A 22337-nucleotide genomic window follows, 5' to 3' on the forward strand; every position below is an offset into this window, starting at 1 on the left:
GCTTGAGTGGTATGCAGTGGATTAAAAAGGACAGATTTATCAATTTTCAACAGTTGTTTTATTTGAAAAGCATTTCTGAACTCCATAGTCTGTTTATGAGCCTTAAGCTTGAGCTGGAGCAGCTGCAGGCTTCTTGGCCTTGGTCTTCTTCACAACCCTCTTCTTCTTGGGTTTCAGCATCTTAGCCTTGATCTGTACAGAGTTCACACGTTTAGAAATTGCTCAGCTAGTGATCAGACAATCAGACTTGTTTGGTCATGAGGGTACTTACGTCAGGGTTGTGTTGCAGGATAGCACGGCGACGTGCAGTCTTGGCGTAGGGGTTGAGCTTCATCATCACTCTCAGGTTCTTCAGAGGGTTCTTCTTGAACACTCTGCGATTAATCTTGAGGCTGCAATTGTATGAAGAAACTTGTTAATATACTTGTACTGTAGATTAAAACAATAAGCTTTTGTGATTTAAAGCAAGATGGCTCAGAACTTCCCATATAATCATTAATCAGAAACACGGACCTGAAGTAGGAATCTCATCATTGCAATGATGTTTACAATATGACAGTCAAAGTAACCAAAAACTTACTTAGCAGGACGAAGTGCCTTCTGGACTTCCTCACTCTTGATGATTCTGTTCAGATCTGTGTTGTTCATTTTGTGCATGGGCAAGCTAGAACAAGACAAAGGCAGTAAGTCTACAAACTTATATTTTATATATATATATATATCTAGGCATGCATATGATCAAGTGGGGATTCAGACACCATATGTTGACTCAGAACTTTAAATGTTATCATTGTGTTCATAAACACGGACAAAGTGTAAGCTCATCACTGTGCACCAAGTACAACCAGAAAAGGGAAAGGGAACTCACTTGTAGTCCACTTTAAGGGAGGAAGGTTTGCGCCAAGTGCCGTAGAGGTTATCCAGTTTGCGGAAGGCACCCTCGGTCCAAATGCAAAAGCGTCCAATGTGTCCACCTGGAGCAAGCTTTAACAGGTCCAGTCTGCTTACGGACTGCAGTGTGACGCCTGAGAAGAAATCTCTTATGGTTATTTATTTTACATCTATCTAGACAAACATAAAATACTTTTTCAATTAGAGTCAGAACTTCCACTAAGATCATAGGATTCATAAACACGGACCATGAAGTGGACATCATCATGTATAAAGTGTGTTCAAGTGAAGCAAAAGTCAAATACGAGATCTCTTTGCGTACCAGGGATGTTTCTGAAAGCTCGTGTCACACCGTTGTCTTCATTGAAGATGATGCACGGTCCTTTACGCTGGATACGCCTTCGGTTCCTCATCTTACCCTTACCGGCACGCATACGCTGAGAAGCGTAAACCTGGAGACCAGAAATATGCATCAAAAAGATTTAATTGTGGTAAACTGCAACATTTCAGTCAATATCAGAGTTTGAGAGAAGCTCACCTTCTTGATGTCATTCCATGCCTTAAGCTTCTTCAAAAGCAGCACAGCTTCCTTAGTCTTCTTGTATCCTTCAACTTTATCATCAACGACAATTGGGACTTCAGGAATCTCCTCAATGCGGTGACCTGAAACATTTGGCATTTGTTACAAGTCTGAAAAACCAAATAAAATCAAATTCAAGTATGGTAATTTTTAAAATATTCTACATTTATTACTATTCTCAGCCTTCGAAAGGGAAAAACCAATAGTTTGATTTAGCCCTTCTGCAAACTGAGGTTTCTCTTGCACTGGATTGAGCAGAATGCCAATAGGTGGCAACCCACATAAAACATACAGTGCATACAGGCAATGTGATTATATGGACCCCAGGGAAACCCCAATTTGTACAAAAAAAAAGCATTATGAAGCACTTGTTCACTCACCTTTGGCCATGACCAGGGCAGGCAGAGCAGAGGCAGCCAGGGCAGAGCAGATGGCATAACGCTTCTGGTTAACATTGATTCTGCGGTGCCAACGGCGCCAGGTCTTTGTGGGGGCAAACATGCGACCACCACGACACATCTACAGTGGAGTCAAGGGTCAACATTTCACACTAACGCATTTTCACAAAGGCTTTCAGACCAACAAAAACATCTGCATGTCAATTTTTTTAACAAAGAGCTGTTCTAATCTTTTTTACACTGAAGAAAACTGGGCAATGTAAGGCCTGTGCTTTTTGTTCATATGCCCAGAGCAGCTGCTGTTATAATACTATGGCTTGCTCTCAAGACTATTTTGTTAAGAGAATAGCTAAAGAAGAAGAATAAAGAGTAATAGTAACCGCTGTATTTCTGCTTTTCTATAAGATCAATAACTGTCAGAGTGAATCTACATGTTCATTCAGCCCATCTAACTTTTTTTGTTGGTGTGAACTGGCCTTAATACTTAAATATATGTGAACTTGCTCAGATTCAATATTCGTCAGCCTTCCACGCAAGCATGAGACAGCAGGCAACTGTCGCTGTGCGTAGAGTAGGACGCAAATTACACCATCACAGCAAGGGTTGCTTACAATCAAAGATTTGACAAGTCGTTCAAGTAAATAGTGTGTTAGTTCAGGATACATTTCCGAAAGCACCCTGTCCGGAGCGGTGGGTGCCACCACCGCGCACACGGGGGATACGCGCCACAGCTCTTCCTGTACCCCAGGACTCAGCGCTGGTCTGGTGACCTGAAACAATATTTTTTGGAGTTATATTTGATCATGTCATACCGTAGTCAGATATTTCAGAAACAGACAACGGCTCATCAGGACTTCCAGCATCATCAGGTGTCAGAGACACAGACCAAGGTGGGATATGTTTGAAGTGACATTAACTGTGGATTTAAAACAACACTCACCAGCCAGTTCGCTTACAGCATAGGGCTGGCGCTTGTTCTTGCGCATGTTGGTGTGCACAAAATTCACAATATCAGGGCGGATGGGAGCCCTGAACACTGCAGGCATAACCACATTTTTGCCAGTTGTCTCCCCTTTCTCGGAGTAGACCGAGACTAACGGTCGGGCGCAAGCCTAAAACAACAACAAAAAGACTTATGAATAACTTCCACATATTACCAGGTGCATTTATCATTTAGAACTTTGAATCTTGCTCAGTCTTTGTTTTCATCAACCTTCTGTGCCAGCATGAGACAGCAGGCAACTGTCACTGATCACAGAGTAAGACGCAAATTACACCATCATAGCAAGAATATCACTTTTTTTTAGAGGGAAATAAAAAAAAAAAAAATAGAGAAAATTTATTCTAAATATTTACTCTAAATAGAGTGAAACAATGCTGTGGATTAAAATAATCGTTCAGTCCAAGTAAAATTGTGCCATCATTTACCCTCAGATTGCTTGTACCGTATGTCTCTAATACTAGTTTTTGTTAACATGAGAATGAATAAACAAAAAAACTGACATTATAAAGTGAACGATTTCTTCAATACTTGTCTAATGCACCCCAAATTTGAAGCATCTGCGCTTAAACGTAAGACTAGGCCATAAAACGTAAGTTGACATTTCTAACAATGTTCCTACATAAGTTGCCATGGCTGTTAAAGTATATTTAGATTACGAACTGTGTTTCTAAAAAGGAAACAAAAACGTTTTCTTTATAAGCACGTCTGAATTTTGGAGTCAGCTGCCAAATTACGACTACACGTGTATACACGCCGCACTGGATCAAAATGGCTGCCGAGATTCGCTGTAGTGCAAGCATATTAGCTAACGCCTAACATTTCATCCAAAAAACAACAACTCGTGGCCTACATGCACGTAAAACAATGAATTGAAGAACATTTATTGAAATCACGCTCAAGTCAGGGGGGAAAACATCAATTGTGCTCACCATTATAGTACGTTTTCACGGCACGCCAGGAACAACGCTCCTAACTCGATGGCGGCCACGGAAGAAAAGGAAGAATGAAGCACTACACCGGCACTTCCAATATCCATCCGACACATGTCACTTCCGCCCAAGTCGGTGGTTTCATTTTAGCCAATAGCTTATTTTATTAATATGATCTGGATTTAATTATAAAATTAATTTGAGTCAATTTATTATTTGAATGACAATGAATTGCAATAAGATACCTGCGATAAAATAATAAACGTGGCAGTATATGTTTTGGCACTATTTAAGTAGTGGAAGCTGGCGGATGGGTCATATGGAACTACTTTCAATAATTAATTAAAATATTTATAAATGTTTTGATTTTTTAATTTCATTAATTATATTTTAGATTAAATCGATATTGATTTATTTAAAAAAAATGTTTTCTTCTTGAAGATTCATTTTTAACAAAATAGGCGTGGCAAAAGGACGTCTGCGTCGTAACCCTGTGACGTACATTGGGCGCGCTGTAATCAAATAGTTTTGTGTCGTCTAAGTTTTTCATTCAAACGGGGAGAATTTGTTAATTTTATCTATATATTGCTTTTGTTTTCCAACGAAGGGAATGGGATCCAAAATAGTTTCAGACGCCAACGCTTTTGTAAAATTTCTTAAGTGAGTAATTGTTATCTTTTCTACTGTAACTGAACTTAAATAACTGGCAGGTCTGTCATGTTTGACTTCGTACAGTATGTGTTATTTACGTAATTCATTTGTTTAACTCATATTTATTGCCTTTCATATTTCTTTCCTTGCCTGTTTAGGTTGTGTCAAGATGAAAATAAAGACAACTGCACGTATATGGTAAAGTTAATGTGGATTCAGATGTATCGTTATAGAGAAGATGCTCAGTCATACGTGTTGAAAATAAGTTGTTTGTTTGTTTCAGGATGATAATTCAGTATTGCTGGTGGAGAAGGAAGAACTTTTGCATGACATAATAAGTGGAAATCAGCCTATCTTTGTCTGTGAGAAAGCAGTAAGTCAGTTTGTGATTGCTCCCTATATACATATTACATGCTATTCCTATTTACAGTAAACATAATTGGTGAACTTATTTAATTAAAAGCAACCAAAGTGTGAAGCAGAATCTACAGAAACTGCAGCTGACACCAGTGTTGTTGAAGAGATACTTTATAAAGTGGAACAAGATCTGGGGCCTCAGCCTCTCTCAGTCATGAAAGCAAGGTAAAAGAACCTGCTTGATGCAATATAGTATAATTAAAGAATTATTTATTTATGCATTGTGCATTACTGCACTACATTTATTAGTTTTCGAGTTTAAAAAAAACTAACATCATGATTATGAATAATCGTAACTCACTTTCTTCAACCAGGCAGCTGCTGTCGTGGTACACCATGGCTCATAACCCCAACATGCCCCAGGTGGAAGTCCCAGGGCCTCTGCATCCTCTCTGGGTCCGTTGTGACAAGTCGGACCCATGTGCTACTGCCTGGCTTGGAGTAGAAACTATCTACAGTGGGAACAAAACCAGTGGTGTCAAACTGTATACAGTCTGCTGCAAAGGTAATAGTAATCATGTGTTACATTATGGATCCATCCAATCCATTAAGATTATTCATTGTAAACAGAAACAATCAAAAACTAAATTTCCTGCAGGTCCAACAGGAGATGAAACCTCTTTCACCACATTGGATGAGCTTAAACAAGAGCATCAGAATAGACACCATCCTTCTGCAGTGAGAAATGATATTTTCTGTTTAACTCCTATAGGTATCTCACTATTAGATTTCTCTTAAGCTTAATCTGATTTTATTTCAGGTGGCGACCAAAGGCTATGCACAGTTTAACATGTTTTGCTCCTTGAAAGAGGAGAGCATGATGTTTGAGTCTCAAAGCAGTGTTATAGCGAGTTTGACGTGGAACAATGTGGAGAAAGTCTTGGAGTGTCCTCCCTTATCTTCTAAAGCAACTCTGGTCAGCACCTATGCCACATTAATTTGCCTGTGATTCTTTATTCAGTTAATCTGCAAATCTGGGGTTACTTAGTTTTTTTTTTTTTTTTTTGGTTTGATATTACAGAATATCAAAGTTGCAGTTGGAGACATAAGAAGTCCACTGTATCAGACCCACAGAGAGATGGAGTTCCTTCTGGTAAGTAATTATTTTAATATTATTTATATACTATTATAGGGTTTATTTATGTATATTTTTAAATTTACTTTTATTCTTATATTTTTATTTTATTTTAAGTTTAAGTAATTATGTTATGTGATTTGTCATTTTTATTATTATCTTTTAAAAAAAAAACTATTTGGGTTTAATTTACTTTAATATCAGTTTTAGTAATTTTGGTTCTTCAATTTAAACTTATTTTATTTCTGTTATACTTAATTTGATTATTATTTTATAATTTTTAAGTATTCTCCATCTGTGCGCAAGCCTTTCAAAGTATACTCCATGAGCATGGAAAGAAGTGTTTGACATGTGCGCACTATCTAGTGGACTTCGGCTGCGTCCGAAGTCGCATACTCTCTTGAGTAAGTACTTATTTTCAATAAGTAACTACTTCACGACTGCTAAAAAGTATATTCTAATCAATATAGTATGAGTGTGTGTGTGTGTGTGTGTAGTATGAATGTAATCTGGACATACTACATTTGCCATGTTGTCATTATCATGTGACCTACCAGCGTCAGTTGCGTCACTTCACTGCCATTCACAAATCCTCTCCCGTGGCCTCATGGGATGGTAAAGTGTCCATTGCATGCACACTTCAGAATCTTGCCAGAAGTAAAAGGTCATCTGGGTACTTTTTGCATACTCTTTTATGAGTACTCTGAATTTGGACATACTTGTTTTGTTACATACTGTTTTCCGCCTAATATATAGTAGGGAAGTATGCGATTTCGGATACAGCCAAGTGTTCAAGTCACTCGCACATGCGCTGTTGCACGCACACTGTCCGTGCGGACACAAAAATTGGGCTGCACATGGGTGGTGTTTGTGGATATTACGTCACGTGGACGGTTGCAGAATGTGGACAGCCAAAGTATACTTTGGGCTTAATACTTCAGTATGTTGTTTCAGCTCTATTTCAATTAACTAAAATTATTTTAATAGATTTAGCTTTAGGTAACAGTAACAACACTGTTCCTGTATAGAATTGCAGTAGATTTGTTATAGAAAGAAAAATGTTCTGCTCTAATATATAATATTATATTGCTTACAATATAATTATGCTATTATCAAGCAATTTAATGTCATTATTTTTATTTTAAAACACTTGACTAGGCTCTGGCAGAAGGTTTGAGAACAGGAGAAACTGAATGGTTGGAACCAATGGAGACTCAGTCTGCAGTGGACCTGACCAGAGCACTCATAGAGGGTACAGTGAGATTGATCTGTGATACACAGCTGCAGTAAGAAGCAGCAAATAGATATGAATGCTGCTCATTTTCTCTGTCAGTCCTTGAAGTTTTTTGCTTTATATGTTTGAGGGAATTGTATTATTTCCTTGTTTTTGAAGCAGTTTTCTTTCTTATTTTAGAGCTTGAGAACCTTGCTCATGGAGTACAAGGACACACTGGCAAAGTTTCTGAGGTAAACTGATGATGTAATCAGGGCTGGATTTACCTCATAAAGTGACATAGGCAAAATAAATGTGTGTGTGTGTGTATATATGTATGTATATATGTGTGTATATATGTATATGTGTATGTGTGTATATGTAAATGTTTCTTGAAGAAAGAAAATACTGTACTTGTTCAAACAACCAGTTCTTTATTTACCTTTCATTGCAAACAAGCAGAGACAGTCCAAAAATGTGTGAAGGAACTCAATTCAAAATTGAGGTGGGGTGGAGTTATGAGGTTTTACCAACTGTTCAGCCCATAATATAATATAATATAATATAATATAATATAATATAATATAATATAATATCAGTTCTCAAAAATTCCCCTTTTGTGTTGTGTTCCACTGAAGAAGGAAAGTCATTCAGATTTGAACAACATCAGCGAGAAAACAATGACAGAATTATCATTTATGGATGAACTCTCCCTTTAATTGTTTATAACAGAAACAGAAAGCTAAGACAGAGGCTGCTGCAGCCTTCAGCTCGATGGTAATTGAGAGAGGAGACCTGGATTTTACAGAACAACTGTGGGAGAAGATGAGGAGGAGTAAATATTAGCTTTAAAATTTTCACAAATACAACAAAACTATTTCACTGTAACTAAATTTATTACACTTTTTTTCTCCTAGGTGTAACTTCGTATCAAGACATAACAGAATGCCTGAAAATTGTTGTCAAAGCAGTGAAACTTGGTAAAATCAAACCATGGGTGCGTTTAATGGACTGAAGATATTTTTTGGTTGAACATTGTATATATTATTAAAATGATATGTAATGTGGGTATTTTTTCCCTTAGATCCACAAAGACAGCAGTAGCACTCTCAGTAAGCTGATCCTGCAGTCGTACCAGCAGCAGATCGACACCATGCCTCTCACTGGCCTAACACCCGCTAATATGCTGCTAGAGTTGGGCCTGGACAAGATCAGGAAAGACTTCATCAACTACCTTGTTGGTACATTAACTTTCCAGTTTCAAATGTAGCTCTTCTTTGGTTTATAGTTCACTTCATCTGCTAATTAGCTGAAAGTTCATTGTTAGATGTTAAAAAGTACTTTGAGAAGCAGATTAAAGACTTGATTCTTTTTTAGGAAAGGAACTTACAACTCTCAACTATTTGGTAGGAAACACTTTGGATTTTTTTTTTTTTGTTTAAAGATTTAGATGATTATTAACATTATTGTGCTGGAGTGGTTTACGCATTTTATCTGTAATTTTCAGAGTTACTACTTGGACACCGAGGTGGACCTGCAGGAGCAGGTGATAAGAGTGAGGAAACTGCACCACCTGCTGGAGATCCTGGGCACCTGCAGTACATTCCTCAGTCTTCCTCATGACCGCCTTTTCCTTTTCACTCAGTGAGCTTCCTGGCCTTTCCATGAATGATATATTAATCAAATGGTGATTCAAAATGTAGATAAATAATACATCATACCATTTTTCACAGGAAATTGTGGTTTATGATTTAGGGTGCACTTTTTCCATCAGATAACACTGCAGATCCCTTGATTGCAATAAGGATGGTGTATTGAAAGAGATTAAAGATTTTAGTAGCTGGGTCTTGGTAAACGTGTTCTAACTATGGTATTTGATGACAGGTCCTGTTTGCAGTACTATAAAACATCCAACTATGATGAGGACCATGTCTTCCAGCTGCAAATTAAGCCTGCCCTCATTAGCTACTTTTATGAAAAGTGAGTTGATTCTGCATTTCTTATGAGCTGTCATATTCTTTCTGCGCTATTAGTTTCAGTGCTGGGGAGTAACTGATTATGTGTGATCTAGATTACCTAATCAGATTCCAAAAATGAAATGCTTATAATTAGATTAAATAACTTTTTAAAAACTCAGAAATATATTCAGAAAATATTCTGAATAGTTACATTTGTATTGATTACATGATTAATTAATATTCACAAAATGGCAGTAAATCATTGATTCTCCCTAAATCGTCTTTTTTATATTTTAAATTTAAGATATGCTTTTTATTTTTAGATTATTCTTTTTTTATGGAATTTCACACACAGACTGGCCACTAGTCAGGTGACTGTAAATTACATGGAAAATTGAAGCTATACAGCATAAACAAATAAAATATTTAAACTTTTTTTAGTTAGTGTTTTATTTAGATTTTAAATGTAACTTTTTTTTTTACTTAATTAACTTCATAAATCTATGAACCCCCTGCAGTTCCTTCCCAAACCCTAGTTAGAGAAACCCTGAAGTAATGTAATGTTCATTGCATTTCATGTTGTTGATGAAGTACAAAATGTAATCATTTTTCTTTTTCTTTGTATTTTTTTTATCAATAAGGTACAAGATTTTTATATATATATATATATTCATATCAATGTTATAAACTGGTGAGGTCAAAAGTAATCAAAGTAGTGTGATTTTATTAAATAAAATGTGTAACGAAATAGATTACGTTACTAATTTTTATCATCTAATTTGTATTCAGTAATGGATTACAATTTGTATGTAATCTACTCAGCACTGATTACTTTGCCATTTGATGTATGATGTATTGAACAGTGTAATGAAATTTATAAGTATGAATTATGAATGTTATTCTCTCAGGGAGCAGCCATTCTCTTGGGGCATGGAGGTGTCCAGTGGACTGGGGTCTAAGGAAGTCAAGACAGCATTGTACCTCAGTGACAAGCCCCTAGTAGACCACATCAGTTTTGACTTGGGTGAAGTCATCTGCATTTTTTTTTTTTTTTTGGCAGTTTCATATCTTTTGATTGTTGAGATTTTAACTAATCTTGTCACATGCAGATGTGCCCCTGGATGAGTCTGTCAATGGAGAGTGTGAGAAGATGTCTTACTACAGGACCATGGTGAGCTGTAGCCTCATCAGCTTCACTTAACACCGGTAAGACTCCATACAATGATAATGTACTCACAGAAAATGTCAAGAAATAAAGTTCATATTCATACCTTTATTTATATAGCACTTTAAATAATACAGATTGTTTCAAAGCAGCTTTACAGTTACAACAGGAAAATTATGCATTCGGCTGTTGTTCAGCTGAAGTCAGTTAAGTGTTGATTCACTTCCATTTGTTTATTTCTTTAATGCAGTAGTTTTAATTTGTGGTTCTTATTGTGAACATTACTGTTTAAAAGGTTTTTTATGTTTTTGAGAGGGCCAAAAGTTAAGTAGTGTACCTTTTAAAATTTAGCATAGTATTCTTAACCTCAACCTCCCTGCCTGCAAAGAGTATTAAATAAGAAACAAGGACCGAAACCCCCCCCCCCCCCCCCCCCTCCCCAAAGAGAGCTAGTTATGTTTGCGCAATAGGAACATGAGAAAGACAGCACTGATCAAAATGCAGAGGGTGCACACTGTGGGAACCACAACCTCGGTCACCATCTCCATGTGGCTGGTTAAAGGATCTGAAATATATACACACAAACATGAGAATCAGCCCAAACATGTTGGCGTAGTAAAAATTCACACTGCTTTTGCATAACGGAGCACTCAAAGGGTTAATATAGTTCTCTTCTAGCTGTTGTGTGTGTGTGTGTGTGTGTGTGTGTGTGTGTGTGTGTGTGTGTGTGTGTGTGTGTGTGTGTGTGTGTGTGTGTGTGTGTGTGTGTGTGTGTGTGTGTGTGTGTGTGTGTGTGTGTGTGTGTGTGTGTGTGTGTGTGTGTGTGTGTGTGTGTTATGGCTTACCATGAATAAGTCTTAGAATATTGGCAGCCGTATTCCGCTGTTCCTCTAATGAAGAGAGAGAAATAATCTTAGGATGGCATTAGGGCACATTAACCCTTTGAGGACTGCTGTGTAAGCTCACAGTAAAGCGGCACAATCTATTCAACTGGGTTACAAAAAAAAAGGACATCATCCACATCAAGCATCCTTTTAGCATGACACTTAGTTTATACACTAGCTGTTTTTTATTAATATTATACAGCACATACAGTATGAAGCTGCTCTTTTTGATGGGAAACATTTCAGTTTGAAATATGAGAGAATTAGCAAAAGCAACAGTTTAAAGTTCTGATTGAGAAGATTTTGAAATCTTAATAATCAGATGATTATTTGCTGATAATGAAAACCTTGGCAAAGCAAACTGATTAGAGCAACAATTTTTGTTCCATACAGTCCATACACTTTCAGCTGTGACTTTTGCAGTTGCTCCTGATGACAACAGTCAGGTTCCGCAAGTAAAAATCCTATTCATTTTCTCCATAGAGAAACTGATTTTTACCGATAACCTATAAACCTTTAAAGACAGACCTACTGTGGTATATGAATTATGGTATATCTTTTGTTGAAGCCATTAGCCCACATTATTTAAACATATTTTTTTAACTAATCACATTTAACAGTGGAATTCATGGTGAAAAAATATATTACCCAGGATTCTGTAAAAAAAAAAGAAAAAGAAAAAAAAGAATCACCAATAAGAGAATTTAAACAAAAAGTGCCACCCACTCCCATGAAGTACTGTGAATTATGTAGTAGAGACAATCTCCTTATGCTCTCAAACTACTTAAATATTTGTGTGTGTGTATATGTGTGTATATATATATATATATATATATATATATATATATATATATATATATATATATATATATATATATATATATATATATATATATATATATATATATATATATATATATATATATATATATATATATATATATATATATTATATACACACACACACACACTACAGTATATTACATATTTTGCAATGGTTTCTGTATACATTTCTATGTTAAAAGCTGTTAAGTACATGGTCCCGTACCTTTTTGTCTTTTTTTTCTGCTCTTTAAAATACTTTTTTGTGTCAAATCAAAGTTGTGATTTTCCTCATAGCTGTTTGGTTCATGACTTATAACTCTTTAAAAAAGACTAATGAATGGGAAAAATACTTCCAGAACCAAGGCCATTGATACAGTGAGCGAGCACTGTTCCACTCTACAGTATATGGAACATTCTAATGAAATGTTTCTCAGTGTACTGCTCCTTTAATGTTCTATGTATTTCAATAGCTGATATGGCTTTTTCTTTATGGTGGCATTTAATTAAGAATATACTATATACTACAGAGTCAGTTTAACATCATTCACTAAAGCTTGTAGAATATGGCCTCTGAAGATTTGAGATATTTCAGCTTCTCAAGATCAGAGTAGGCCAAAACTGGAGTTGCTTAATGTTCTTTTTATCCAACTACACCACACAATCATTTTGAGGTTTTTGTCGGAAGTTTGCCAAACCAAAAAGAAAAGAACAAGTTTCTTCTAGATGTACCCTAGTGTCTAAACTTCATCATGCACTGGCCAAACTTTTGGCATCTCTGCATGATCTTTATTTTCCTTGGATTTTCCATCTAGCTGGAGGGACAAACAAAGAAAAATCCTGTTAGAGGTTTCAGCTCAGTCTCTGTTTCAGACCTCCCTAAAAGTTTTTGTCGATCCATTCTCATGGTAAGCATACCGGGTCCCTATGGACACTAGTGGCTAAGAAGAAACCTCGTCAAACCACAAATGAGGTTAGCATAATAAAACAGTGGAGATCCAGATGAAAACAAGGAATGTTCTCATGAACTGTTAAAGGGGAATTTGTACCCATTGAATTTGTTCTTGATTAAAGGCTACATGGTTATTTCTTTTAGTCTGTGATCAACAAATGGAATTTTTCCTTGTTTTCCCAGGTTCAACTAAGTTAGAATCAATGATCCACTGACCTGCAGCCAGGAGCTGATTGCTGGTGGAGCAAGTCTCTGTAGCTTTCCTCTTCCAGTTCTCAACCTGCCGATGATGATGATGATTCAGGACATATGGTCATTGTCTCATTTAGTCATACTGTTCTCTTACAGATGGAGGTTTGCACAGATGGACAAGATTCTATTCTGATTCTACTCTAATCTGGCCATTTATGTTATATTTAACTTGACTGTTTAATTCTGATAATTACACCACCTTTAATACATAGATTATGTAAACAAGTATATATAAAAATATATTGTTTTGTATCATCTGAAAATAAACATTTGTAACATGTGTTTTTGATTTGCAGTTTGTTCAATATAAGTAAACAGAAAAATAATTAGAAAATACTATTTATATGGTAATTACATTCTAATCTTGGGGGTTCTCCAAGACATTTTTGTTGGTAGATAAGCAAATGAGGTTGTTGCCATATTTCTCCTAAATAGCTATTTAATTGGAAAATGTTCTCCACAAACATTTCATTGACTCTAAATAGCATGCTTCAATACCGAAACAGATGCTCTAATCCAAAATGTCACCGCAGGATGGTTGTCAAACAATCTGGAGCTGAATCAGTTCGTTCAAAATGTTATTCAGCACTTTTCTTAAAAATAACTTTTATTAACTGTGAGTGTGTGGTATGTCTAATGTGGCTCCCTCCAAAGTTTTGTAAGTGTATATATTTTATCTTTATGATTCAGATAGAGTCCTTGTAATGTACCACCATTAGATGTTGTTTTAGCAATGGTATAATGACCATATATAATTATTTCTCAGTCTCTTTATTAGAATATAACCAGAAAATACAGGAAATTTGTATGCAGTATTAAATAAATCAGAAAAAAACGACTTCTATAGGCTAAAGTGGCAAGTATTTAGTAACCCCTTACACTTGAGTAATAGCAGGAACCTGGCTCTCTTAAACCTAAATGGAATGGAAAAGGACTGGAATGCCAAGAAAACATTCAAAATCTGATGAGAAGTTTCTCAGATTTTCTTCTTTGAGAAACTGGAAGAAGTCCAGGAAGTCACTCTAAATACTGATTTTTGCTCAAGGAAGCCATTTTGTTCTGATTTTTATTTTATTTTTTTACATTGTGTGTGTATATATTTCCTGTATTTTCTGTTTGTATCATAATAAAGACCTAAAATAAATATGGATGGTCATTAAAACTTTGCTAAATCAACAAATCTAATGGTGGCCTAAGACTTTTCCACAGTACTGTATAAAACTGACATTTTATGTTAAAAACGAAAAACCTAAGTAGAATAACGTAATTTTAACCTCCATTCTTTTCTTTTAATGCTCATAATGGACAGATCAACAACATAGATATACCTCTCTTTGATTGGGAAATCCATTAGTCTTAATGATGCGTTTGTAGAACTGAACAGAAGCCTTGGGGTAGCGAGGTTTATTTTTGTTCTTGAAGTCTACGTAGTACAGGCCGAACCTCTCTGAATAACCCTCATCCCACTCAAACTTGTCCAGCAGGGACCAGGCGGTGTAGCCCTTCACATTCACTCCATCCCTGATAGCTGCAGGATAACAAGAAATTAAATATTTGTTACAATTCTGTCAACATCATGTCGTGACTTTCTTCTGTAGAACACAAAAGAAGATATTTTGATATATTATATATATATATATATATATATATATATATATATATATATATATATATATATATATATATATATTTTTGTCCATACAATGAAAGTCAGTGGGGTCCAATATTATTTTGGACCACACTGACTTTTATTATATAGACAAAAACAGTTGAAACATCCTTCAAATGATCTTCTTTTGTGTTCCTCTGAAGAAAGAAAATCATACTGGTTTGGAACAACACAAGGATGAGTAAATGATAACAGAATTTCAATTTTTGATTTCTTTAAGGAAGTTCATCCATTCATTGATTGGTTACCTTTGAGCATCTCATTGATATAATCCTTGTAATACTGTATCCTCCAGTTATCACACAGTTCTGTGCACATCATCTTCTCTGAGACCCCGTTCTCAGTGATGAACATCATGGGGTTCCCATATTGAGTCTTTAGAAAGTCAAAGAGCATAAGTCAAGAGTTTAAAGATTATATTTTAGCATGATACTGTCACAAAGACAATAGCAATAAAGATATATTTATGATTGAAACAAGATTCGTCATGAGAAAATGATAGAAAAAAACAATGGCTTTTAAACAACAACAGCCGTTGTGCACCTTTATAAAGTTGAGCAGACGGCGAAAGCCCCAAGGAACCGAGTAAAGCCACTCCGAACCAGGATCAGGCCAACGTGGGTCGACCAGCTCCGCTATATCCCGATCTGAGAAGTAGGTGGTGCCACGGTTGGCAGGGAAGCTCTTTTGGGTGATGTAGCGTGTCGTGAAGTGTCCCACGCCAAGGAAGTCACAGGTGCCTTTGATGTAACTCTTCTCCTGAGAGGAAAAGGTGGGAAGGCGAGACGTTCCCAAGCCCTGCTGTGCGCTTTTCCTCCCTTGGATACAAAATTGGCATTAATATGCTGAATTGTGTCATTCTTGACCTCGCATATATTCAACCAACAGTACCTATGAAATCCTTCATCACTTGAGGATAATCTCCATGGAAGATGGGTGTAGCAAACCAGCCTATGTAAAACTGCACATATCTCTCTGCAGCCTCAATGTCCTTCTGGTTAGTGATGTCCACAGGCTCTCCCCAGTCCCCGGACAGTGAAATACCCACCATACCTAGAGAAGAAAGCAGCCAAAGGGTTCAGAGGGTGTCATTTTTAATAAACTAACATACATTTGAATTCTCATACCTTTTTGTTTGCTTCGCCACTGAGAATCGTAAGTGTGCCAAACCTTAGCATGTGCCTGTTAGTAAAGCAACACAAACAGTATTGCATATTTTCCAATATGGAATACTGGGGTACAATATTCTGTCAAGGGAGCGATGTTACCTTAATGATGTGGTGAGCTGCTCTGTAGGCCCCAGTGCCCCTGAGCTTCAGTCCTGGAGCATGTTCTCCAGTTTCATATCCTTCCACTGCCACTGACTGACACACAATGAGCACATTAATAAGCATATCCTTTTCACATATATTTAATTTGCTGTTATTAAGGAGAGATGAATAGAGTGAGCATACCCATGGGTTATTAAAAGTTATCCAGTATTTCACACGGTCCCCATATCGTTCAAAGCAAAGGTTGGCAAAATCATTGAAATAATTAATCATGCTGATGTTCTGCCATCCGCCATATTTCTCTTGCAAAACCTGTCCAAATGTACAGACATGATGATAAATGATAAAACTTTCCAAAAAGGTTACAGACTGATCCATTGTTACAGCAGGCATTGCAGTGGATAGGTTCAATTTAATTCAATAAATATCCAAATCTTGACAGATATTGTTGAAAGATATGTCAAAAATTTATCAAATTGACTCTTGATTTTAGGTTAAATGCTGTATTAATGTTTCGCAAATGAAAACAGATGTGAGAAGAGACGAGAACAGTAAGGTGTGCTCACATACAGTGAAATTTCAGAGCATTTTCATGGGCAAAAAATGTCCTATAGACTAAACATGTAATACGCATGCGCAAGATGCCACCGTTTTCTCAAATTCACGTTTTTGTGGTTTGATAACGGTATAGTTTTAAAAAAAATTGCACATTGAAACACTTTGTATTTAAAACTTTGTGATTTCAGGCCTCCCAAAACGCCATTGCCATGTAAATGAATGTTTTTAGTAGTGGTGGGCCGTTATCGGCGTTAACGTGCTGCGTTAATGTGAGACTCTTATCGGGCGATAAAAAAAAATATCGCCGTTAATCTATTCTCAAAGTTGGGTTGGGAGCTGGGTCTATACTACGCAAGCTATGATGACTTTCAGCTTTTACCTTGATATTTCAGCGCGGATGTATACCTAGCCGAATTGACCCTTCGCAAAGACCCGCCCCCCTTAGTTACTGTTGTTGCTTTGTCCGACAAGCCGTGGCGCTGTCACGCCACACACAGTGAAAAATACATCGCAAAGCAAAGAGGATACTGACAACACGTCGACAGAAAAGACAGAGCAGGTTACTTTTGATATTAAACAATGTCCCAGCTTTAAAACTGTGTAGTTTTTTTAAGAAATTCAAACAATAAAAACCGTTTTGTTGCTCTTTAATGTGTCGTGACCATGGTCATGACAGATTGCTGTAGCGCCTCAGCTCAAGAGGCTCGTGAACCGATCATCTCTTACGTCCATTTATAGCATCAAATAAACATGAATGAACATGAGAATCATTGTTGTTTCAAACGCGGAAAGATGTCAGTATACACAATTTTTCAAGTTTAACTCCACCGAGGTTAATATTCTAACTCCTGACTGCTTTGTCGGACAAAATGGCGGATTACTTTTAGTCATTATTTGGGTAACGTTAGCACACATATTCTGAATGTCTTCGGCAGAATTCAAATGAGCCATTTTAATCTAGATTATTCTAGATTTAAAAAATTAATCTATGCCCACCACTAGTTTTCAGTTGAAAACGGTGTAGTGTAAACGCCCCCTACGCCACTTTCACACCAAGCAGCTTTTTGGTCAATGTTTGGAATCCGCTTGAACAACTTTGCGTAGGGAACTTTTCACGTTCATGTGGAACTCCCGATCCCGATGCGCCCACTTAATTTAATCGAGAAACGGTAAATGTGATTGTGTCTTAAATAATCATTTTAGTAGTGGTGGGCATAGATTAATTTTTTTAATCTAGATTAATATCACTGTAATCTTGGAATTAATCTAGATTAATCTAGATCAAAATGGCTCATTTGAATTCTGCCGAAGACATTCAGAATATGTGTGCTACCCAAATAATGACTAAAAGTAATCCGCCATTTTGTCAGACAAAGCAGTCAGGAGTTAGAAGATTAACCTCGGTGGAGTTAAACTTGAAAAATTGTGTATACTGATATCTTTCTGCGTTTGAAACAACACTGATTATCATGTTCATTCATGTTTATTTGATGCTATGGACTCCTAAGAGATCGGTTTACAAGCCTTACAGCAATCTGTCACGACACATTAAAGAGCAACAAAATGTTTTTTATTGTTTGAATTTCTTAAAAAACTACACAGTTTTAAAGCTGGGACATTGTTTAATATCATAAGTAACCTGCTCTGTCTTTTCTGTCGACGTGTTGTCAGTATCCTCTTTGTTCCGCGATGTATTTTTCACTGCGTGTGGCGTGATAGCGCCACGGCTTGTCAGACAAAGCAACAGTAACTAAGGGGGGCGGGTCTTTGCGAAGGGTCAATTCGGCTAGGTATACATCCGCGCTGAAATATCAAGGTGAAAGTCATCATAGCTTGCGTAGTATAGACCCAGCTCCCAACCCAACTTTGAGAATAGATTAACGGCGATATTTTTTTATCGCCCGATAAGAGTCTCACGTTAACGCAGCACGTTAATGCCGATAACGGCCCACCACTAAATTTTAGGGTACATTTAAAATTGTTAACAACTTTAAAAATGGGGGAAAAAAATTCTTTGCGTTTTTCACGTACAGACAACAGAGTTGTCAAGACGATCTCCGCTCACATAAATTCGCGAAAATGAATAAAATGCTGTATTATTCACGCCAGACCAGTAGATGCCGATGTCACTTTGTAAAGAAACACTACAAGACTTAAACAAATAATATGAATGCGCATGATGTCACCATTTTCACAAATTTGCGTTTTTGTAGTTTACATGGTAACAGTATCTTTTTCAAAAACTTGCACTTTGATTCCCATTCTCAAAAATTTGTTTGCAGGCCCCCAAACGGTGTTGTCGTGTAAATGAACGGACAAAATGCTTAAAAGGTTTTTCGGATTTAGTTGAAAATGATGTAGTGTAAACGGCCCCTCAATTTCTGCGAAAATTTTGCGGACAAAAAAAAAAGTAAATTTAGTAGTGAGAACACTATGAGTCACAATGAAAACAAAGTTTCTTTCTGAACACAGGTGAAAATCACTTTTTTTAATCCTCACGTGAAACTCCAGATTGTGCAGATTCCTTGATTTCAGCCATGAAATTTCTCTATCACATCATCAACAAATTCTTTGTTTTTGGCATTATTATTATTATTATGATTAGGCTTAAGTATTATTTTTTCATTGGTGTGTCAGCTGAACAATCAAAAACGTCAAAAAGGTAGGTACAGAAGGTACATGCTTAAAAGAACACTCCACTTTTTTTGAAAATAGGCTCATTGTCCAACTCCCCTAGAGTTAAACAGTTGAGTTTTACTGTTTTCGAATCCATTCAGCTGATCTCCGGTTCTGGCGGTACCACTTTTAGCATAGCTTAGCATAGTTCATTGAATCTGATTAGACCGTTAGCATCGCGCGCAGAGTTTTGATATTTTTCCTATTTAAAACTTGACTCTTCTGTAGTTAAATTGTGTACTAAGACCGACAGAAAATGAAAAGTTGCGATTTTCTAGGCTGATATGGCTAGGAACTATACTCTCATTCAGGCGTAATAATCAAGGAACTTTGCTGCCGTATCATGGCTGCAGCAGGCGCAATGATATTACACAGCGTCTCTCACAAACGTCTCCATGGTTGCAAGGCACGTTCCCTGTGCAAGCAGGGGCTCACGGGCGCTGCGTAATATCATTGCACTGCTGCACTCATGATACGGCAGCAAAGTTCCTTGATTATTACGCCTGAATGAGAGTATAGTTCCTAGCCATATCAGCCTAGAAAATCGCAACTTTTCATTTTCTGTCGGTCTTAGTACACGATTTAACTACAGAAGAGTCAAGTTTTAAATAGGAAAAATATGAAAACTCTTTGGTCATTTTTAAGCGCGATGCTAACGGTCTAATCAGATTCAATGAACTATACTAAGCTATGCTAAAAGTGGTACCGCCAGAACCGGAGATCGGCTGAATGAATTCGAAAACGGTAAAACTCAACTGTTTAACTCTAGGGGAGTTGGACAATGAGCCTATTTTCAAAAAAAGTGGAGTGTTCCTTTAACATTCTCGTTTTCATTTGCAAAAAAAAAAAATATATGCCGTTTCAGATCCATTCATTAAAATTTTCTTTAGAGGTTAAAGAAATCACACAATATGATATTAAACACATTATTAATAATGAATAAATGCAGGAGTACACACCTGTGGCAGGTCCCAATGATACAGGGTCACAATGGGAGTGATATTATTTTCAAGCAGCTCATCAATAAGAACATTGTAGTACTTCAGTCCTTTCTCATTCACATGGTCAGCTGCAAACACACAGAAGAGAAAATCTAATTTAATGGGAATTTATAAATACCAAATGTCCTGCCTGGAGCCAGCAGTACAGATACTTACACCTGATACCAGTTGGCATGATCCTGGGCCAGGAGATGGAGAATCGATAATGATTCAGATTCAGCTCTTTCATCAACAAAATATCATCCTATACGACAAAATGAAGCAAAATGTTGTTGCATTTTACTGCTGGGACATTTCACAGCATGACAAGAGCCAACATGGTCACCTTGATTTTGTAGTATCCCTCACATGAAGAGTCTCCAGTATCATTCAAGAACGTCTTTCCCTTCTTATGAGTGAACACATCCCAGATGCTCAGTCCTTTCCCATCTTTGTCCCAGGCTCCTTCTGTCTGATAGGCTGAACTGCCGGCTCCCCACGAAAATCCTGACAAATGAAGCGAAACAGTCTTAAACATTCTTCAACATTGAGTCTAATTTGAAGTCTCATTAGTCGGTTCACTTGTTTAACTTGTATTATTGATATCCATGCAAATCTGTTGATTTCCCAAGGGGCTTTTTGGCTGAGAAAAAGGGATCTGTATGGTATTGGTGGGATCATACCATTTGGAAAAGTGCCATAATAGAAGGAGTCGTGGTTGTTCGCTGACCAGTCGAAGTCCTCAGCCGCAGACAAACACAACACCAGCACAAGCACATGACACGCTCGTCCAAAGCGGTGTGACAGCGTCATATTCCAGCACTCATCAGCACCACACTCTCCTGATATGAGAGGCAGTTATCCTTTCACAAAACATAATTAATCATTATGACTAGAAACAATGTCTTTTGCCAAGTAATCAAAACTTTTTTTTTTTAACATCTAATAAAATTTTCACACTCATATTCTTGATTTGAACATACCTCTCACAGAATCTTCATCGATCTCTGATGGAAATGCCTTTAAAATCGATGAAAACTATCCAGCATCATACAAAGTCTGTTACTGTTCAGCCTGGGTGGCAAAGCACTGTGCTGGACTAAAGGTGGTCCCGTGACCTCAATGAAGACCCAAAAGCCTTCCTATTGAGGGTCAATGGACTGTGATCACATTTTGCAATGGTGGACAGATCTCTTACAAACGAGGGTTTCACTCTGTAAGCAAAGTTAATGTTGGAGAGGCTGATACGCTTGTGTTTACTATAACAATGACAGCATATGGTGGAATAACAAACTGACCCAAAATATTACTCAGTAGGTATTCAAGATCTTATTCTGACTCTAATATTATTGACATGGATTTAACTTGTATTTTCCATTGAAACTACATTAGCAGTTCATGAATGAAAATTAAAATTGAATTACAAATTAAAAGATTTCTGTATATGTGTGTGTGTGTGTGTGCATTTTTTTTCTCATTCACCAATCAATTTTTAAGTTTCAGGATTTTTTTTTTTTTACCAAACTTTATTTAAAGATGATTCTCAACTATGTTATGAAAGATATAATGGAATGAATTGATATGCCATTTTACTTTATGCAATATGTAGGTAAAATGGCCATAAATGGGTATTCCCATTCACTACAATGTATCTACAGTATACACTGTACATTAATGTGTTTTGGGGGCAACGTAATGAAAAAAAGAAGTATAATGATGGGAGTAATAATTGGCATCATAATTTCATAATAATTCTTTCCCTATTCACTTGTTGTGTCTCCCAAAATGCCTGATGAACATGCTTTAAAGGGTTAGTTCACCCAAAAATAAAAATTCTGTCATTTATTATTCTCCCTTGTGTCATTCCACATCCATAAGACCTTCGTTCATCTTTGGAACACAAATTAAGATCTTTTTGATGAAATTTGAGAGGTTTCTGCCTCTCCAGAGATCCAACACAATTACCACTCCAAGGTTCAGGAAATTTACTCCA

At 36.7% G+C, this 22337-nt stretch overlaps 3 protein-coding genes and 6 non-coding genes across 10 annotated transcripts; 1 reads left to right on the top strand and 8 right to left on the bottom strand.

Annotated features, from left to right (window-relative positions):
- Positions 1-31: 31 nt before the first annotated feature.
- On the bottom strand, positions 32-3913 carry rpl4 (ribosomal protein L4). Its single transcript, XM_067390321.1, has 10 exons — positions 3802-3913; positions 2810-2981; positions 2533-2639; positions 1852-1990; positions 1430-1554; positions 1214-1343; positions 869-1025; positions 581-664; positions 272-392; positions 32-192 (listed from the first exon to the last, which is right to left on the bottom strand). The coding sequence occupies exons 1-10, from the start codon at positions 3802-3804 to the stop codon at positions 103-105; spliced, it is 1128 nt and encodes a 375-aa protein (XP_067246422.1). The 5' UTR covers positions 3805-3913; the 3' UTR covers positions 32-102.
- LOC137023567 (small nucleolar RNA SNORD18) lies at positions 471-539 on the bottom strand. The gene has a single exon (XR_010895562.1). It is a non-coding gene; the product is annotated as a small nucleolar RNA SNORD18 (small nucleolar RNA).
- LOC137023568 (small nucleolar RNA SNORD18) lies at positions 766-833 on the bottom strand. The gene has a single exon (XR_010895563.1). It is a non-coding gene; the product is annotated as a small nucleolar RNA SNORD18 (small nucleolar RNA).
- LOC137023566 (small nucleolar RNA SNORD18) lies at positions 1095-1164 on the bottom strand. The gene has a single exon (XR_010895561.1). It is a non-coding gene; the product is annotated as a small nucleolar RNA SNORD18 (small nucleolar RNA).
- Positions 1642-1770, bottom strand: LOC137023572 (small nucleolar RNA SNORA35). Its single transcript, XR_010895566.1, has one exon. It is a non-coding gene; the product is annotated as a small nucleolar RNA SNORA35 (small nucleolar RNA).
- On the bottom strand, positions 2371-2468 carry LOC137023571 (small nucleolar RNA SNORD16). Its single transcript, XR_010895565.1, has one exon. It is a non-coding gene; the product is annotated as a small nucleolar RNA SNORD16 (small nucleolar RNA).
- Positions 3059-3156, bottom strand: LOC137023569 (small nucleolar RNA SNORD16). The gene has a single exon (XR_010895564.1). It is a non-coding gene; the product is annotated as a small nucleolar RNA SNORD16 (small nucleolar RNA).
- A 391-nt stretch (positions 3914-4304) lies between the features above and the next one.
- On the top strand, positions 4305-13489 carry zwilch (zwilch kinetochore protein). Its single transcript, XM_067390325.1, has 19 exons — positions 4305-4461; positions 4611-4650; positions 4736-4825; positions 4916-5034; positions 5184-5374; positions 5468-5547; positions 5630-5785; positions 5891-5962; positions 7103-7196; positions 7359-7411; positions 7890-7992; positions 8075-8154; positions 8242-8398; positions 8535-8563; positions 8665-8801; positions 9042-9137; positions 10024-10139; positions 10225-10321; positions 13122-13489. The coding sequence occupies exons 1-18, from the start codon at positions 4412-4414 to the stop codon at positions 10314-10316; spliced, it is 1755 nt and encodes a 584-aa protein (XP_067246426.1). The 5' UTR covers positions 4305-4411; the 3' UTR covers positions 10317-10321; positions 13122-13489.
- lctlb (lactase-like b) lies at positions 10730-21316 on the bottom strand. Of its 2 annotated transcripts, XM_067390322.1 has the most exons (14): positions 21028-21316; positions 20691-20851; positions 20522-20609; positions 20324-20433; positions 16314-16442; positions 16128-16223; positions 15987-16041; positions 15751-15912; positions 15403-15677; positions 15108-15234; positions 14519-14718; positions 13155-13218; positions 11126-11170; positions 10730-10845 (listed from the first exon to the last, which is right to left on the bottom strand). In XM_067390322.1, exons 1-14 carry the CDS (start codon positions 21155-21157, stop codon positions 10730-10732), a joined length of 1758 nt encoding a protein of 585 aa, XP_067246423.1. In that variant the 5' UTR covers positions 21158-21316. The 2 variants fall into 2 exon arrangements, with proteins under 2 accessions (XP_067246423.1, XP_067246424.1); XM_067390323.1 differs by lacking the exons at positions 10730-10845; positions 11126-11170 and adding an exon at positions 12210-12797.
- Between the last annotated feature and the right edge of the window lie 1021 nt (positions 21317-22337).

Source organism: Chanodichthys erythropterus, chromosome 7 (assembly GCF_024489055.1).
Source record: "Chanodichthys erythropterus isolate Z2021 chromosome 7, ASM2448905v1, whole genome shotgun sequence".
Lineage (NCBI taxonomy): Eukaryota > Metazoa > Chordata > Actinopteri > Cypriniformes > Xenocyprididae > Chanodichthys > Chanodichthys erythropterus.

Bases quoted from the DNA above. Each gene is read 5' to 3' on its own strand.
- lctlb (XM_067390322.1), bottom strand. From the start codon at position 21,157: ATGACGCTGTCACACCGCTTTGGACGAGCGTGTCATGTGCTTGTGCTG. The intron at 20,610-20,690 runs GTGACCATGTTG...TTTGTCGTATAG, and splicing joins AGGGATACTACAAAATCAAG to GATGATATTTTGTTGATGAA. The intron at 13,219-14,518 runs GTATATCTATGT...CATCATCGGCAG, and splicing joins GATTTCCCAATCAAAGAGAG to GTTGAGAACTGGAAGAGGAA.
- zwilch (XM_067390325.1), top strand. From the start codon at position 4,412: ATGGGATCCAAAATAGTTTCAGACGCCAACGCTTTTGTAAAATTTCTT. The intron at 4,651-4,735 runs GTAAAGTTAATG...TGTTTGTTTCAG, and splicing joins AAGACAACTGCACGTATATG to GATGATAATTCAGTATTGCT. The intron at 5,375-5,467 runs GTAATAGTAATC...AATTTCCTGCAG, and splicing joins GTATACAGTCTGCTGCAAAG to GTCCAACAGGAGATGAAACC.
- rpl4 (XM_067390321.1), bottom strand. The intron at 1,555-1,851 runs GTGAGTGAACAA...CAAATGTTTCAG, and splicing joins TGCCCTGGTCATGGCCAAAG to GTCACCGCATTGAGGAGATT. The intron at 665-868 runs GTGAGTTCCCTT...GTCTTGTTCTAG, and splicing joins TCCCTTAAAGTGGACTACAA to CTTGCCCATGCACAAAATGA.